Raw genomic sequence first — 16,324 nt, 5'->3', positions numbered from 1 at the left:
GGCAGAAATGATAACTTTCCCATTTTTGTAAAGGCTCCCTAACTTCATCCAAATCATAGCATTGAGTTGGAAAGGACCGTTTAAGGCGATCTAGACGAACTTTCCTGTAATTAACAGGGACACCTACAGCTAGGTCATGTTGTTCAGAGTCCTCATCCAGCCTTGTCTTGAACGTCCCAAGGGTTGGGGCATTCACCACCTCTCTGGGCAACTTGTTCCAGTGCTTCGCTACCATTATTGTAAAAATCTGTGTCCTTGACATATCTAGTCTAAATCTCCCCTCTTCTACTTTGAAACCATTTCCCCTTGTTCTGTCACAACAGATACTGCTAAAGAGTCTGTCCCCTTCTTTCTTCAGCCCCCCCTTTAGAAACAGAAAGGCTGCACTCAGGTCTTCCCAGAGCCTTCTCTTCTCCAAGCTGAACAGCCCCAGCTCTCTCAGCCTGTTCTCAGAGGGGAGGTGTTCCAACCCTTGGATCGTTTCTGTGGCCCTTCTCTGATCACGCTCTTTCAGGTCCACGTCTCTCCTGTACTGAGGACTCTACATCTGGACGCAGTACTCCAGGTGAGGTCTCACCAGCACAGAGCAGAGGGGCAGGACCACCTCCCTCACCCTGCTGGCCGTGCAGCCCAGGATACGGTTGGCATTCTGGGCTGTGAGGGCACGCTGCTGGCTCATGTCCAGCTGCCACCCACCAGTGTCCCCAGATCCTTTTTAGTAGGGCTGTGCTCTTCCCTTCCATCCCCCGGCTTGTACTGATAGCGGAGGTTGCCGTGACCCACGTGCGAGACCTTACACTTGGCTTTACTAGCCTCACACGGTTCTCCCAGGCCCACCACTTCAGCCTGTCTTGGTCGCTGTGGACGGCATCCCACCCTTCAGCTGACGTCCCTGTGCCACCCGCCCACCGCCCCGCCGCCGGCCCTAACGGCGCTCCCCCGGGAAAGCACCGCGCGTGAGAGCGCCGCTTCCGCCGGGCACGAGCCCCTCCCGCCACCAAGATGGCTGCTGTGGAGCGGCGCCCAGGAGGCGGGAAGACGCGGCGTTCTGCGCATGCGCCGCAGGGGCGTTGCGGCAGCCCTCCCGGTGGGGAGGGGAAGTGGGCGGGCCGACGGGTGAGCGCCGAGTGGCGTGGCGGGGTCGGCGGAGAGCGGGGCGTTGTCAGGTGGGTGCGGGTGGGAGCGGAGATAACGCGCGGCGTGCGCGCGGGGAGCGGCAGGACAGCGACTGGCGGAGGTGTCCCGCGGGTGCGGAAGGGCGGGGACGGGCCGCGCGCTGCGCCCGAGGGTCGGGGCCGTGCGGGGAGGTGGGCGCGCCGCCGGCGCGGGGCTGGGGGCGGGGAGGGGCGAGCGGGCGGCCGCGGCCTGCCGGCGGCCGGACCCGGGCTTCCGCTTCTCCTCGGCGCCCGCTTTGTTCGGCTTCGGGTTCCGTTCGGCTTCGTAGTTTTATTTTGTTGCGGGCGCCGGCTGCTGCCCGGCGTCCGCGCGGCTTTCCTTCCCGTAGCGTCGGCTGCGCGTTATTTGCGGTTTTTCAAGCGGTGCGTGCGGGAGCATCCAGCGAGCTATTGAAACATCCGACGTAACCTAAGCAGGTCTGGAACTTGCTCTGAACTCCCCGAAATCCGTCGTGGTTTCCTTCCTCGCACGCAGTGGCCTTTCAGTCAGCAGCGGTGGGCGCAGTGACTCTGCAGGATTTACCTCTGCCTCGTGCTGGAGTGACCCGGCTTGCGGAGAGGCTGGGCGCGCTCACAGCAACGCGATGGACCTTACAGACGGCTCAGCCCGTGTTCCAGCAGGGGTGGAATCGTTAGCAGGGTAATTTCCGTAAGAGTTTGTAATGCGCTAGCATCTGTCTCCCCCGTAGTCTCATTAATCACTCAACAAATTTTCTTTTCGGCTTAATAATCCAACACGTTAGCATCCCGTACGTTCTCTTTTATGTATCGTGTCTCTAAAAGACAGTGACAGATGGAAGGGAGCGCGAGTTCTGGGTTTGTGTGCCACAGAGCCGTGCAGAGAAGGACGTGTGGTGTTTCTTACGACTTTACTCCCCTCAGTGGGTGATTTGTGGGTGTGGGGGACAGCTTCTCTCTTTGGAAATTGAGCTTTGTCAGAACTGGGATTTTTATTTGTAACAAAGCCTTCAGAAGATGAGCACGTTGAACATAAAAGCTAACTGTGCGTGAGATTTGTTCTGACTAATTGTGATGTGTTGTTATTCTGCTGCAAGTGTCATGAATTGCTATTGCATCCTTGTGAGAATATCAAGGAGAAGAGACAGGATGATGGTGATAACAGCACGCTGTGAGCAGCATCTTGTTCTAGTGTTTGCAAGTGCAGAGATTACAGTTTTAGATCCAATTTATTGCTCCCTTTGTTCCTAGTTTGACTGCTGGAGATACCCATGTATAAAGCTGAAGTTTTTATGTCCTCTTCATGTTATTTTATGCGTTTCAGTATGTTCAGTAATTTAATTGGGAGCTCCAGAGAATTAAGTAATTATGATGAAATTAATTCGGTCCAAAAAACAGGTCTCTCTCTCAAAGCTTTTTCAGGCAAAAATGTAGCTACTTGGAGTTCTTTTTGCTTCTTGTTGGTGCTCTGTTTTAAACCCCCTCATGGCTTCTAGCTTCCCGAGGGAGGCGTTGGTATTGGCTAATCCCACGCTGTTTAGCTTGGAGGTTGAATGTCACTTAACTGCTAAAAGTAAAATATTTTCCCTGGAGTTCCTGAGCACTCATACCTTTTTTGAGAATAGCTACAAGCACCGGTTTTTGCATCTTGCCCACACTGTGAGTAGGATAACTACATGCTGTCAGCTTAAATTGTCAGCTGTGTACATTCCGTATCTACAGACAAGTAAGCATCAAAAATACGTGTTAAGATGTTTACAGTAGCTGTCAAAAATCTGTTGTGGATCTCAGTGATTCGGATGAATGTGTTTTGTCCTGGTGGAAATTTACTGCTGAAATATTCTTTATAAGGTATTTGTTATTTGAAAAGCCCTTTCAGCTGTGACTGAAATCTTGCATCGTTGGGTGGGCTGGATTTCCTGAACCAAGCGTTAGTAACAGTCTCTTAACTTTTCTTGTATGATTATCAGATTTACAAGAATTGTTTTACCACTTGCCTGTGCCATTTAAAAGATTAATTTTGAACTAAGTAGCTACTTTGTTTATTTAAAACAGGGTGTGTGCTACTACTGGACTGGAGAGGACTTAAAGTTTACCCCACTGAAATTGATCTCTGCAGTAGCAACAAAGAAATGAGGCTACCTCGAGATAAACAGCCCGGATAAGTTTCTGGGTATCTCCTACTTCGTTTGAAGAATGAATTCTTTTGCTTTCCCTACCTTTATGGTTAAAGACTGTCTGTCATAACCTGTATGATGTTAAGGTAAAATGACAGACTAATCCATCCATGATGGGAGATGAAGAAGGGACAAAATCGTCTGTCTTTAACACTTCCTCCACTTTCATTTTAGGGTCAGCTTCCTGGGAGAGGGAGTGTGAATCTGAGGCCTGGTCCATACTGTAGTGTGACCACTCAGTGGTATTTTTGACGAACGAGTCGTGCACATATCTATACTCAGTTTGAATTCTGAAGGTTTCCTGAAATAAAACAATACATGTTACGTTCTTCCTCTCTCCCCAATGTGCTCTTTTATTACTTTTTACAGGAGTAGTGTTTCTATGGGTGCTGTGTATACACGTGGGTGTGTACTTATGTGACCAGTTCTACAGAGGCAAACTTTCTGCCTTTGTAGCAGTCACTTTACTAGTTGGCTATAATCCCCCTCCCTCCCGGTTATTTTTAAAACGTATTTAGTGAAAATCTCTTTCCTCTCAATAGCCCACATTGATGGTCTTGAAATTGTGGCTCCTGGTATAACTAGCTAAAATTAGCCAAATGTTAACATTTTAGAAGGAAGTTTTGAGTTCTGAAGACGTGGTGCAAGCATAGCTGTGAAATTTCACAGAGGAAGTTGTTAAGGAAGTGTTTTTTATAGCCTGTTATTCAACTGCACTGAAAATAGAATGGCAAAACTAGCAGAAGAAGGTACCTCGTGCCCTGCTGTAGCTGTGGTTCTTGTGAGCAGGTGTCCCACTATGATGGCCTGAACAACAGTGGCAGAGCATACAGACAAAAGCTTAGCAGGTGAAGTGAAGAAGGAGAAGCCGCTAAGAATTTGTAGGAACGCTTTGAGGCCCAGATGGACCTAGTGGGCAGCAAGTAGAATATAATATACTGTCCCCATTGATATTTGCTTGCTTTGACTTTCTTCATAGCACTTGCCAAGTCATTTCCCCTCTCAAAACCTTGGCTGACTGCCTGCAGACAAGGAACAAAGAATTTCTGTTGGTTGATTTTAGAAGCGTTTGCTAGCAGTGGTAGGCAAAACAAAGGGGAGGGGAGGAAGAAAAAGAGAGGCAAACCAGGATACTTTACAGGAAGTGAAAGGTATTCAGCAGACTCATTAGGCTAATGCAAAGTAAGAAGAGTCATTGGCAGAAAATGCAAAATAAAAACAGTACAAATTGGGCTACAGTCAAAACTGAAACAAGTCACCAGAATTTCTCGAATTCTATAATACTAAATGTCGTGTAGCGTTTGGGTGCTCAGATCACTTTGATCACAGAGACATGTAAACCTGACGGGTGGATCTTCGAGTCTAAACTTTTTTTTTATTACTTTCAATTCAAAGTCCATCTGCAAGAAGTTGTTTGTGTGCTTTTCTCAGAGGCGTGTGGGAGATGAATCTGCTGTTTACCTTCTTACCCGTTCTTGAGTGCTGTTCTTTATATTTGAGCCTAGCAGACATCAGTGTTAATTCTTTCTATCAACAGATCTGCGCGCAGTCTGAAAAGGCCCTCAGGCCATATCAGCATCCGGGTGTAGTATTTTGGAGGACTTTGTTGTGCCAGGCATCGCTGAGGCTTTTGGCAATAAGGTATCTTTTTTCTTTTTCCCCCTGGTGGTGGCATTTCTCCGTTGACCAGATTTTACACCGTCAGTAAAAGGAATACTTAATGTGCTGAGGGTTAGTCTTGTCAAAAACCAGCTTGAATGTGGTTTCATTTGTCTTGGGGCACGCTTTGCTGGTAATTTTTTGCTGCCTAGTAGAACATCCAGGTCTTTTATGGAGGTATACAGCTCTTTTCTGCCATAGTTTCTTAGATGGAGAAATATATATGTATTTAATTGTTTTCTCCTGGTTCTCACCAGGAGTCACAGTCCTGTTATAACAGGATGTACTTAATTTCTTTGGGCATCTTTTTGTCAATGGTACCCTGTGCAGACTTCTGTCCTACTGTCAAGCAGATAGCCAGATAAAAACATAAAGAAACAGAATACAAGCATCTCTGGTCTTCCTGTTCTGGAAAAGACTTGGTGTGTGGCTCCTATGCTTGTGTGTGCTTATTTCTTTGTCCTCATCTTCAAAGATTAGTTGGTCGGTATGTACATCCAACTATGCTTCTGTGCTTTTTTGTTTTCTTTTTTTGGTCAGCCATTCTCTTCTTTGAGCTGCACAGTGACTGATCTGATAGGTCTCCAAAGACACTGTTCTCAGAAGGGTCAGTGTGATGTCTGTAGGTCAGGTAACTGTGATTCCAGAGATTTTCTGTTCCAAAGTTTAAAAAAAAGGTTTTGGAGTTTGTAGAGATAATGAGGGATGGGTTCTAACTACATGTGTAAAAAAGAACTAATAGGATATTGTTGATGGAACCTTGGAAGCTTTTCCAGGAGTTCTATTAGACTCTGTGATTTGGCTTTCCAGAAAGGTATGTTGACTGTTTCAATGAGAGCATCATGAATTCTGTTCGCAGCTTATTGTTTTTTAATATGATATCCCCACTGTACTGAGAAGTGTTTGCTGCCATAAATCTAGCAGAAATTTCTAGTACAGACATAATTTTATTACGCTGATTTAAAATCCCTGATGGTTTCAGGAAGTTGTTACACTTCCACTGAGATTGCAGTACAGTGCTGTACAATTACTTTTTAGTAATCATTAATGTCAGCTTTTATTGGTACTGTTCTAGTTTTTGTCTGCACTCTGTTCTTTTGCAGCTTTTTTTCCCTTCACCTGCCTGTAGTTGGATGCAATCTTGTTGGCTGTATCTGGCATTTCTTTTTTATCTGTCTTGATAAATCACTTTTTGTTTATACAGTTAATAATGATAATTAATCACAAAGCCAGACTTGCTTTGGAACTCACCGTGTCATGTTGTTGATCATAATTTGTCAGTCAGAAACAGAAGTATTATCACAGTATGTAATAGTTGAGTAAAATTACTATTTATCAAGGTTATTTCCTTCATATATTAGTTTTAGACCTACATAGATAAATCTCTGGGGAATTGCTTAGGAATTACTGCTTCAACGTTTGGCATTTTATCTTTCAAATAGATAACCAAAAGGTGATTGAATCAGGCTGTGTTAATACTACTACATTGAGGGCATTCATCCTGCAAAGCGGTGCGATTTGGAGGCTTCTGTTCCAGCCCCTCCCCCTATTGATGCTGCTTATCTTTTTTGCTAAAGCTGCTCACTAGTAATTACCAGAAGCACCTGCTGGCTGCCCACTCCTTTCTTGTGCTCTTATGCTCAACTTCATCTGTCCTGTTTTTTTCTAAGCCGGGCGGTACGTACCCTCTCTGCTGCAGTTTCAAATTTGCTGTTGTGATGTTGGTAACCGCTTTTTGCAGTTTTGTGAAGGGAGATCACTTGGACAGGCAAGAACAATGATGGTGAATATGTACAGGTCTTTCGTGAGCTGGCTGACTAGCAGAACTGACAGTGCTGCAAGGTGAATTGTAACCTGTTAAAGAGTTGAGTATGCCTTGTTTTCACAATACTCTTTGTTGTTTAAGAGGATGTATGAGGTGTGCCTTTGTCTTGTAAATTGTTGTGTTTCTTGTGAGGTACATGGATGTCATCTCTGGGTTTTGCTAGGAATAAATAACGCAGAATGTAAGGAAAACTGCAGCACGATTCAGCTATCATGGTTTTAAGGATGGCTTGGTTTCCATGGAGCGGAGTCAGTATTAAGATTGAAGTCTAATGCTATTGTTTAAGTAGCATTAGAAAGTAGAGCTTTGCTTTATTACAGAGCATACAATGGATTTTACCTGGCTTTTTCTTTGGTCCCTGTTTCTTTCATTTCATGCACTCATGATACAATTTATGTGTGACTTCAGAGCCAGCACACAGTTGAGAGGATAGAGGTGTGATTTATTTAGGAGAGGATGAGGTCCTTAGTTCACTGTTTTCATTGTGAGATATGTATCACTATTGTATCATCACTAGATGATGTTAAATTGACACTGACAGGCTTTGACAATAGATTTCTTAAACTATGGTGGCAACAGTGAGCAACCCTGAACTTTCTCTGTGTTGTGAAAGAGAAACCAAGTCTCTGTTCTGGAATTCCCTGTAGTTTCAAGCTCTCCTCTTGCCTCTGGCTTAGGATAATCATTTTGAAAATAATTCAAATATTCATTTTGATTTCAGAGATCTTAGAAAAAATTGTCTCTTGAAACACTCATCTTTGCCTGCCTGTTGAGCATCTGGAAGATGCTCATTTCTGCGTGGTTCCTGGAGTTGCCATTTTGGCTGCGTAGTTGCTTTTTTGTTGTTTTGTTTTGTCCTCCCCCTCCACGGAATTTCAAGATTTGTCTCTTGTACTTCTTTCTTCATGATCTTCTTCACTTTGTCTTCAGTAAGGGATGGCAGGAGCTCCAACAATGTGTAAACCTGTGTTCTTTTTTCCTGTTGTTTTCTCAATGACCTCCTTTGCCATAAAATCGCTTCAGCTGAGGCTGGGAGAGCAGTAAGCCTGGGTTCCCACACAGGCTGGGTCACTGTGAAGAAGGAAGTCTCAGCTGCTTTTTTTTTTCCCCCTTCAACAGGAAGTAGTAGGTAAGGAGGAATTAAGAGAATGAGAGCAAAAATCACAGGGAACGATGTTAGTTGCTTTGTACAAGTATGGTGTTATTTCATTAGATGTTACCTCTTTATTACTGAAAAGAAAAAAGTCCATTCTGAGTACAGTTTTTTTAAATTATAATGTTCATGGTCCAGAAGTACTGACCTTTCAGGTCAACAAGAGATTCAAGATTATTCCAGTCCATCCATCTTATTTATTGTGCTGTTTTCTTTCTAATGCATGCTGCTGCTGCTCAGAAGCCTTTTTTTTCCTACCTGCAGATCACTTGTGTGATTTGCTTGCTTGTCTTTTTTTTTTTTTAAACTCTGCACCTTGTTGATCTCGGTAGGTTTTTGCTGAGTGTGTGTTACAGGTCACTGGAAGCACCTGTTTCTGGAAGAAGTAAGAGGCCACATCTCCAGAGCTCTGAAATAACACTGGAATTCATACAAGGGTGAAAGGCCTCTTAAAAATGCCTTTATAGCATAGGAAAAGTGACAGCTGCAAATAATTGCATTCATTCTGGTAAACTTTACTCCCTGTTTCTTTCTCTGGGTTACTCGTGTGGTGTTAGGCCATTTGCCCAGCAGGCTGAGGCCGTTAGTTTCAGTGGTCAGCGTGTGCACTCTGAATCAAATACATGTGGCAGAGGCCCAGTCTGTAGTTCCTGCTGCTCTTTGGCAAGAGTTTATTCAATCTGTTCATCTTGGCCAGGAGTCTTATCTTGTCTTGTGGTCTTTTTTTTTCCCCCTGTCAGTGTGATGGCAGAGTTATTGCTATTCCAAAGCTCTCTAGTGATACGGTCTAGTAAAGTGGTTCAGGATGAGATTTGAGTGGGAATCTGTGGGAGCTGAACTTCATGAAAATTCTGCAAGAATTATTTCAAACAGAACAAAAAACAATCAGGTATGCACGCTTCAGGCTTTCAAGAAGAGGGAATGGAACTTCTGGTCTTTCTCTTTGAGGGAGGTATTGTTCTGAGTCATGGCATGAATGCACTACTGTGGTACATCCTATGTACATGTTTTCCATCATGTTGGATGCTATCCTGGGATTATGTATCTGCCTAGCAACATAGGTGCAGTAACCTATTCCTGATTCGCAACGTTCTGTTTACTCTTATTTCAGTACACCCAACAACAAAAGTCAGATTCTGTGTACTGACAGTTTATTCTCATGCAATACCTTGTGACTTCTCAGCAACTTTGTTGTCCAAGTCCTTGTATTGCCCCCGGGGTTTAGAGTTTTCAGAGTAATGTTGATATATTATCTAAGAATGAAGGTTTAGAAGCAATCAGCACAACTCAGAGCACTGCTGATGGTAACACTTCAATTTGCAGTAGGCTGTGGTTTGTTGGTATTAGGCCAGTTGCAGTACTGAGCAGAGGTAATAATGAAACATACCATGGAGACTGGGTTTGGTTTAGGTGAGTGCTTAGCAGAGTGAGGACTGTAGTCTCAATACTCTGAGCTAACATTGTCTATTCAAAATAAAGACTGAAGTATCAGTAAAGGAGGTTTGGTGCAGAACGGCTGAATGTATCTACAATCTAAAAACTACTTATGTCAGATTACATGTGGGAGAGAATGGAGAGTAACACGAAAATGCGATTATGTAAAATCAGTTGCTTTTTGCAGACTTAAATGATGGAAATTTCAATTATCAGTACTTTTTTGAGAGGAAGTTGAGTTAGCTGGGAGATGAGAAATGATGACTGGGTTCATTTGAAGAGAAAAAATGAATAAGAACACAAATATGTGTGTATGCAAACGTGATCAGTCTGTAATGTGTGTCCATGATAGTGTAAGAAGAATGAGTTATTTCAGTGAGATTCTAAGTTTTTTTTAAATTACAGTGTTCAAATCAATTTTGGGGCATTCAAATATTATAATAAAGTGGATTTGGATTCTGTTATTTCCTCTAGCAATTGCTTTAAAACTGAAAGTGTATTTCATTTTGGCTCAAAGAGATCAATTTCAACTACTACATGGGAAAATTAAGGTCTTTTAGTGCTGCACTTTGTCTTGTTTGAGTGATTTTTTTTTTTTTCTTCCAATACAGGGCTCCTTGAAGATGTCTGGCTCATTTTACTTCAACCTGTCTGGCTATTTGCTGTTTAACTGCTGAAGTTTTCCTACTGCTTGTTCTCCTGAATCCTTAATCTATCAAGTTGTCAGAAGTGGCTGCTATGGTAAGGGTTTTTTGTTTTTTTAATAGTAGTAGCAAACTGCTAGAAGTGTGTGCAGTGTGCGTCTTTGTTCTGGTTTTGTTTATGAGCAAGGCACCAAAAAGGGGAAAAAAAACAAAACTGAAATGCAACTGTACTGTACAAAAGCAGCTGGCAACCAACTTGGAACTAACAAACCAAGAAGCCTTGCTTTATCTCTTTATATTGTCCAGTGCTTCTACGTGAATAGTAAGGATCGAGTGAATCATTTCACAAGTCAATTCTAGATGTTGCCTTTGGGCTTACTAGTTCCAAGTACGGTATTTAAAATATTTAAGGTAACTTGTAAAAGCATAGATGTTTTGAAGAACAAAAATAAAAAATAAAAAGAGGAAGCCTTATAACAGCAGATGAGATAGAAGGATGACCGTACTTCTGAGCAGATGCAAATCTGCAGCTCTGTTCTACGTTCTGCTGTAGTACTGCATTTGGAAAATTGTGTTTGTGACTGATCTCAACAACTGTAGCAATTTTGAGTAACTAAGTAATGTTTTATAAATTTCAGGAATCAAGATCAGCTAAACTAAGAAGATGTGTTCAAGATGATCCAGCCAGAAGACTTCTTACTTCATAGAAATTCTGATTTCATTTGATATGTAATATCACTTGACTAACCTAAGTTCAGTTATTTTTCTTGAAAATAAGACACCTGTGGCCTTCATCAAAAATGTTTCTAACATTTTCAAGAAAAAACATGTCCCAGAAACTAAGCATGTTTTTACTAGTTTTTGGAATCATTTGGGGTTTGATGTTGCTACGCTACACTTTTCAGTATCCAAGACGTCAAAGCAGTGCTGAGCTGCGTGGTCAGATATTAGACCTAAGTAAAAGATATGTCAAAGCACTGGCAGAAGAAAATAAGAATTTAATGAATGGTGGCAGTGGAGCCTCTGTAGCAGGATATGGTAAGAGGAAAAAAAGCATGCTAATTGTTCAGATAATTTTTTAAGTGGAATCTGCAAGGCTGTACTTCTTGAAGTAATATATGTTGATTGCTCTTTAAGAGAAAATATCTCTCTGTACTAATTATTTTGGTTTTAGTTTATTGACTAAAGCTGAAATTTGAGGTGTGGTAGACCTTGTAAAACCAGGTAAGTTTAAATGTCATCTTTGTCTCAAATTTGAGAGAAGATAGTGGTGTGGTGTGCTTTATAGCTTATGTAAGAAATGATATATTTTAACAGCAGTTTTTCTGTTACTTAGAGGAAAGTGTTTAATAATTACACTTTTATGTTGGAAGGTATTTAAAAATATTCTATCACTGTCCAAAGCTGAGTGGTGTCACGTGGATAATACCTAGGTGAAATTTGAAATACTGCCTTTGAAGAATCACCACCCTTCTGTTTGAACTTGAAGTTTTGTTCCTAGAGTCTTAATATTTAGCTGGTTTGCTTTACATCTTAGTATTATGAGGGTATCTTCATTTCCTAAAGTAACAAAGAAATTGTATTTAAAACAAACAGACACACAAACTTTTAATTCTCCCTACTCTGTCTGTACTCTTTTTGAAATAGAATATTAGGATAACAAACTAAGATATGAATATTTTGAAATAGTTATTTTCTGCATGCAATAAATAATGGGAGTCGTCTTCATTGCCTTTCAGCTGATCTTAAGAGAACAATTGCTGTTCTTCTGGATGATATCTTACAGCGTCTTGTGAAATTGGAAAACAAAGTGGATTACATCATTGTGAATGGTTCAGCAACAAATACCACTAATGGAACTAGCAACCAAGTATCAGTAAATTCAAGTAAACGTGCAAAAGCAGCAGGCAACATTAGATAGCAAAGCAGGCTATGATGTGTTGCTACATGTATGATAGGTCGTAATTAAGACAAGCTTTTTATCTCTGGCTAGGGCAAAGCAGTAGCTGACTCTAAACGAAGCATATGCTATTCTGTTGAAGAATGCGCTGGATGTGTGTGTGTATATATATATATATAGGCCTAACTTATGTGCATAAGGTTCTTAAAGCACTATTTCATTGCCTTTGAGCAGTGCTTCTAAAGTGATCCTTGTTGTCTTTAAAGATATTTTGATATCATGATTTGATGTAGTATGCCCTTGGATAGTAACAGTAAATGGACAGCAATGAGGAACTTAGAGGTAGGTTTATAAATGTATTTAATTAAGTATAAATATAGCATATCTTTTGGATAGGTGAGCAGCATTGTAGCTTACTCATTTTTGTGATCTGCATTAAACAGGTAACTGAGGAGAACATCATTAAACAGATGTTAGAAAATGTGTATACTTAACAGTATTTTGTTACTCATTTACTAAAATATTAAATTGAGGATAGCGCTTTGGGGGGGATAATGTTTTAGAATTGTGACCCAAAGAAGGTCTTTATTTGCACTATCAGAATAGCTAGAGAGAATTTACTGTATATTTAAGAAAATCAATTATAATAGGAAAACATCCTAGGTAGTTACACTGTCCAGGTGTATCCTTGTGTCAGAATTAAGGCAGTTAGATTACCAAAAGCAAACATAATTGTGATGTCTTACGATTGTTTCTTACTGAGATATTTAAGTGTATGTATTTTTTAACTGCAGATGAAACTATTTAAGCAATGGAAATAAGTTTTAGATATGTGAATACTGTTTATTTTTATTCACTGCTGTTTCTTTTTAACTCATGAGTAACTTGTGATTTGTGATGAGAATAGCACACCAGCTCCCTGAAATGCTTCCTTGATCAGGAGGAAGAGCAACGAAGGGAGACAAAGTATCTCTGCCTTTAACAGAGATATGTACTAAAGGTGTCTTATCATGGAATATTTCAGAGCTAAGGTAATGTTTGCCTTATGTCTAAGTTAGCCTTATAGCAAAGTGAATTGCAGTGTGGACGCGCTGTATTCCAAATGTTACTGAAGTCATATTCAAGTGCCACTGAGCCTGCTTTTTTAAAATGTAGTGAGTGGTGAAAGTTTTGCAGGGAGGGGAAGGGTATGTTCAGGGACTTTTGCCAAAAATGTGCAAGTTATTTATCATTTAATGTGAGTGGGTCTTTTTCTTTGTTTTTTCTTTTAAGTGATTGTCTAATTTTAATTAAAGAAAAACATGCAGTAAAAATGGGGGTGCTGGATGATATACCATCCAAAGTTCCGTGTCTTTCTTTTTTCCCCTGCTGTTACTCTGGATTTGTATAATGGAAAATGTAGTTAGAACCATAGCAGACAGATAACATTTTTTTTCCTGTCAAATTGTGTGTAAAGTTGTACTTCCTTGCAAAAAGAGAAAAATAAATTTTTAATTGTACTTACAAAGACTCCTGTGTGGTGTGGTTTTTTTTAACAGTGCTGTCATTCTTAATGTGCTCCAGGTGTTTCAGGAAAATTGTATGTCTTGAGGTTTAGTAGTAATGTCTACTACACTTGTAGCTGAATCACCAGATCCTCTCCCAGTCTAACGTTTGGGAAACTTTCAGATTAGAGGTGAGTGGAGAAGAATATTGAAATGTAACAAAACAGATCTGTTTTAAATTTTTAATCATGATGACCACATTCTTAATTTAAAAGTGAGTAAGAGAAGTGCCATCTGCAAGTTTGTAATGTGGAGGTAGGTTTTTATATCTGTGCTTTTTATTCCCTGTGTATTTGATCTGTAGCAAGAGAAACCTTGGTGGTGCTGCTCCTTGGCACTATAAAGAGTAATGCAGGTGATTTTGTGTATGTAAAGCATCTTCTCTCTTTCTTGTAAAGGTATATGAAGTCAAAAACAAATCTGAGGATTGCTAAAGAAACCTTAAAAAAAAAAAAAAAAAGCTGCCAGGTGTATATTTGTGTGCACACAGTTTGCACAGGATTTTGGAAACAGACATGTACTGACATAAATGCAGTTTTGTACCCCTCATAGTAATTCATGGTTGCATTAGTGAACAGTTGCTTTTCTCAGTGTCACAATGGCTCACAGGAGTTGTCTTGTATTTAATGTGTATAAATGTGTGTGCATGTATGTAGGAAGAACAGCAAATTAGCAATAGTACGAATGTTCTTTTCATAATACAGTTTATCAAGAAGCAAATTCAAAATATTCAACTAGCTTGCTGTATTTACTTTTACACGAAAGCAGCATTGCTAGGACATGTATAGCATTATATCAGTATCCAAGATACATCTTGCCCCTTTCTTTGTGGCCAGTCCTTTTTGGTGCTGAGTGGTCCCACACTTTGGATGGATGAACAGATACTCCACTGACACCCACCAAAACTGCTCAAAGCAAATCTTTTTATCCACTGTTGGGATCACAGAGTTTTTTCTGATCTGTTTTTAATGAAGTAAAAAGTAGTAATTCAGCAGTGTAGCACAAGAATGTAGGGGTTTTTGTAGACAGTGCTCTGAAACATCCATCTTCTTGGCAGCCAGTAATACGCTGCACAGTTGTCTGTTTTTCCAAGTATCTGCTCAGTATTTGTTTTTCTTTAATGCAGTCATTAATGGAGTCTGGCTAGATAGATGCAAATATTTTCAAGTAGAATTATCTAATGCTGACAATTCCAGATGGCATCGTCAGACTCATGAAGGAGGCAAGTTGCCCAAGGGACCCAAAGTGTTTCCTTGTGCAGATACTTACTGTGGAATTAATTGCCATAGGAAAATGATTGGGGAAAATAATTACATGAACTTTGAAATCTAAGTTTATTGTGTTTTCTTAAAATGTCTTCAAAACCCTCAAATTCATGGAATGAGCTAAACTTCTAAAACCCATTTATTTGGTGGTTTATTTTGAAGATGATACAGAGTGTCAATGGACATCTTTAACAATTAACCCAAATGTGGCCTCCTTACCCAGGACTTTGATTAGTTTGTGCTGCACAACTGGCTGGCTGCCCACAGCATTTTGAGCTAATATTTTTGACAGTATGGAAAAGATTTTCTTTCAGAGGCAAGTTTTAATTTTATAGCAGCTAAAAAGGTGAATCAGACTTCTGCAATGTTGTATCCCGCTTGTTTTGGTTTTGTTTTTTTTAAAATATTTTAATAAAATATAAAAATTTTGTTATTTCTGTACATCAGCTATATATTTTGTGTGGCCCAAGACAATTCCTCTTCATGCAGTCAGGATCATTAAGGTTGGAGAAGACCTCTGGAATCTTCAAGTCTAGGCCCGCCAAAAGGTTGGACACCCATGGAATAGACTATTACTGAACTGATGCTTCACAAAGCCTCGGTTCTCTGGGATGATGCAAACATACATTTTGTATCTGTTTAAAATATCATTCAGATTCTTAAAATATGGTTGAAGGAAAAAAATTCACATGATATACATCAATGCCAGTGGCATCACATGCTGCCGAATTATCAGTAAATGATGTAATTACTACAAATTTCCTAACTGTTTCTCAGCCCTTGAGTAAAAACCTTTCATTATGAGTTGGCCCTTGGTTGCATGTGAGTTTGCATATACCCTGAAGCATTCGTCAACTTCCTGTGGTTGGTCAGTAGATGTCTAATCATCGTCTGTTTCTCTGATGGCAAAGCTGAAGAGAAATGTGTTGACATCTCTTATGTGCCGTGAGCTAGAGCTAATCATAAGCTTTATTTTTTTAATTGTAGCATATTCTATGGTCACTGTTAGAAGTGGATAGCGATAGCTTTTGTTTTTAAGTATATCAGAATATGGGTAACAAATGTGGAAGGAAGAAACAATTGGATGAAGGCTTTCCATTATTATTTATGCTACTCTAATTGATCTCAGTTTTGGAGCAGCTAATTAGAGATGATCATTTACTAAATGCGTAGAAATAGAATGGCTGATTACTACTTTAAAAGGATGACAAAGTCTAAAATACACTTATTTCTGATTTACTTATTATTCCTTTAATAAATTAGCTATTTTCTATTTACATAGGTATTCCACTGAGGTGATTTTTAAAGCACTTCTCGAACTTGCCAGGATTTTAAAAAAAGTTGAGTTGCACATTTCATTGTTAACAGAGGGTGTTAATGGAGAGTGTCAGCACCCTGCACAGCTTTAATCTGTTGCCTTTGATGTGTAGGTGGCACCTCAGGTCTCCCAGAGCTGTCCTGTGGGTGAGTGTCCATATGTTCAGCCCACTTCAATATGTTCCAAGAGCTTGGGCCAGCAATGCCTGTATATGCTGCATGGCAGACACAGGAGGTAAAACAGCCATCTGGACTTCATAGAATCATAGAATA

The 16,324-nt window shown here is 40.6% G+C and overlaps 1 protein-coding gene across 8 annotated transcripts; it reads left to right on the top strand.

The window, feature by feature from the left end:
- The first annotated feature begins 1,004 nt into the window (after window positions 1-1,004).
- CCDC126 (coiled-coil domain containing 126) lies at window positions 1,005-13,432 on the top strand. 8 transcript variants are annotated; one of them, XM_090142673.1, is made up of 5 exons: window positions 1,005-1,166; window positions 4,848-4,951; window positions 9,993-10,122; window positions 10,664-11,063; window positions 11,765-13,432. In XM_090142673.1, the coding sequence occupies exons 4-5, from the start codon at window positions 10,826-10,828 to the stop codon at window positions 11,944-11,946; spliced, it is 420 nt and encodes a 139-aa protein (XP_089998799.1). In that variant the 5' UTR covers window positions 1,005-1,166; window positions 4,848-4,951; window positions 9,993-10,122; window positions 10,664-10,825; the 3' UTR covers window positions 11,947-13,432. The 8 variants fall into 8 exon arrangements, with proteins under 8 accessions (XP_089998799.1, XP_089998794.1, XP_031445968.1 ...); XM_090142668.1 differs by lacking the exon at window positions 4,848-4,951 and adding an exon at window positions 1,593-1,815; XM_090142669.1 differs by lacking the exon at window positions 4,848-4,951 and adding an exon at window positions 1,593-1,815 and having other exon boundaries at window positions 1,164-1,248.
- Window positions 13,433-16,324: the final 2,892 nt, after the last annotated feature.

This window comes from Phasianus colchicus, chromosome 6 (genome assembly GCF_987193195.1).
Source record: "Phasianus colchicus chromosome 6, bPhaCol1.hap1.1, whole genome shotgun sequence".
NCBI lineage: Eukaryota > Metazoa > Chordata > Aves > Galliformes > Phasianidae > Phasianus > Phasianus colchicus.
This window is presented reverse-complemented; position numbering and strand designations above follow the sequence as displayed.

Coding starts and splice junctions, on each gene's coding strand:
- CCDC126 (XM_031590108.2), top strand. CDS start 10,826: ATGTTTCTAACATTTTCAAGAAAAAACATGTCCCAGAAACTAAGCATG. Junction 11,064..11,764: donor AGCCTCTGTAGCAGGATATG/GTAAGAGGAAAA, acceptor ATTGCCTTTCAG/CTGATCTTAAGAGAACAATT.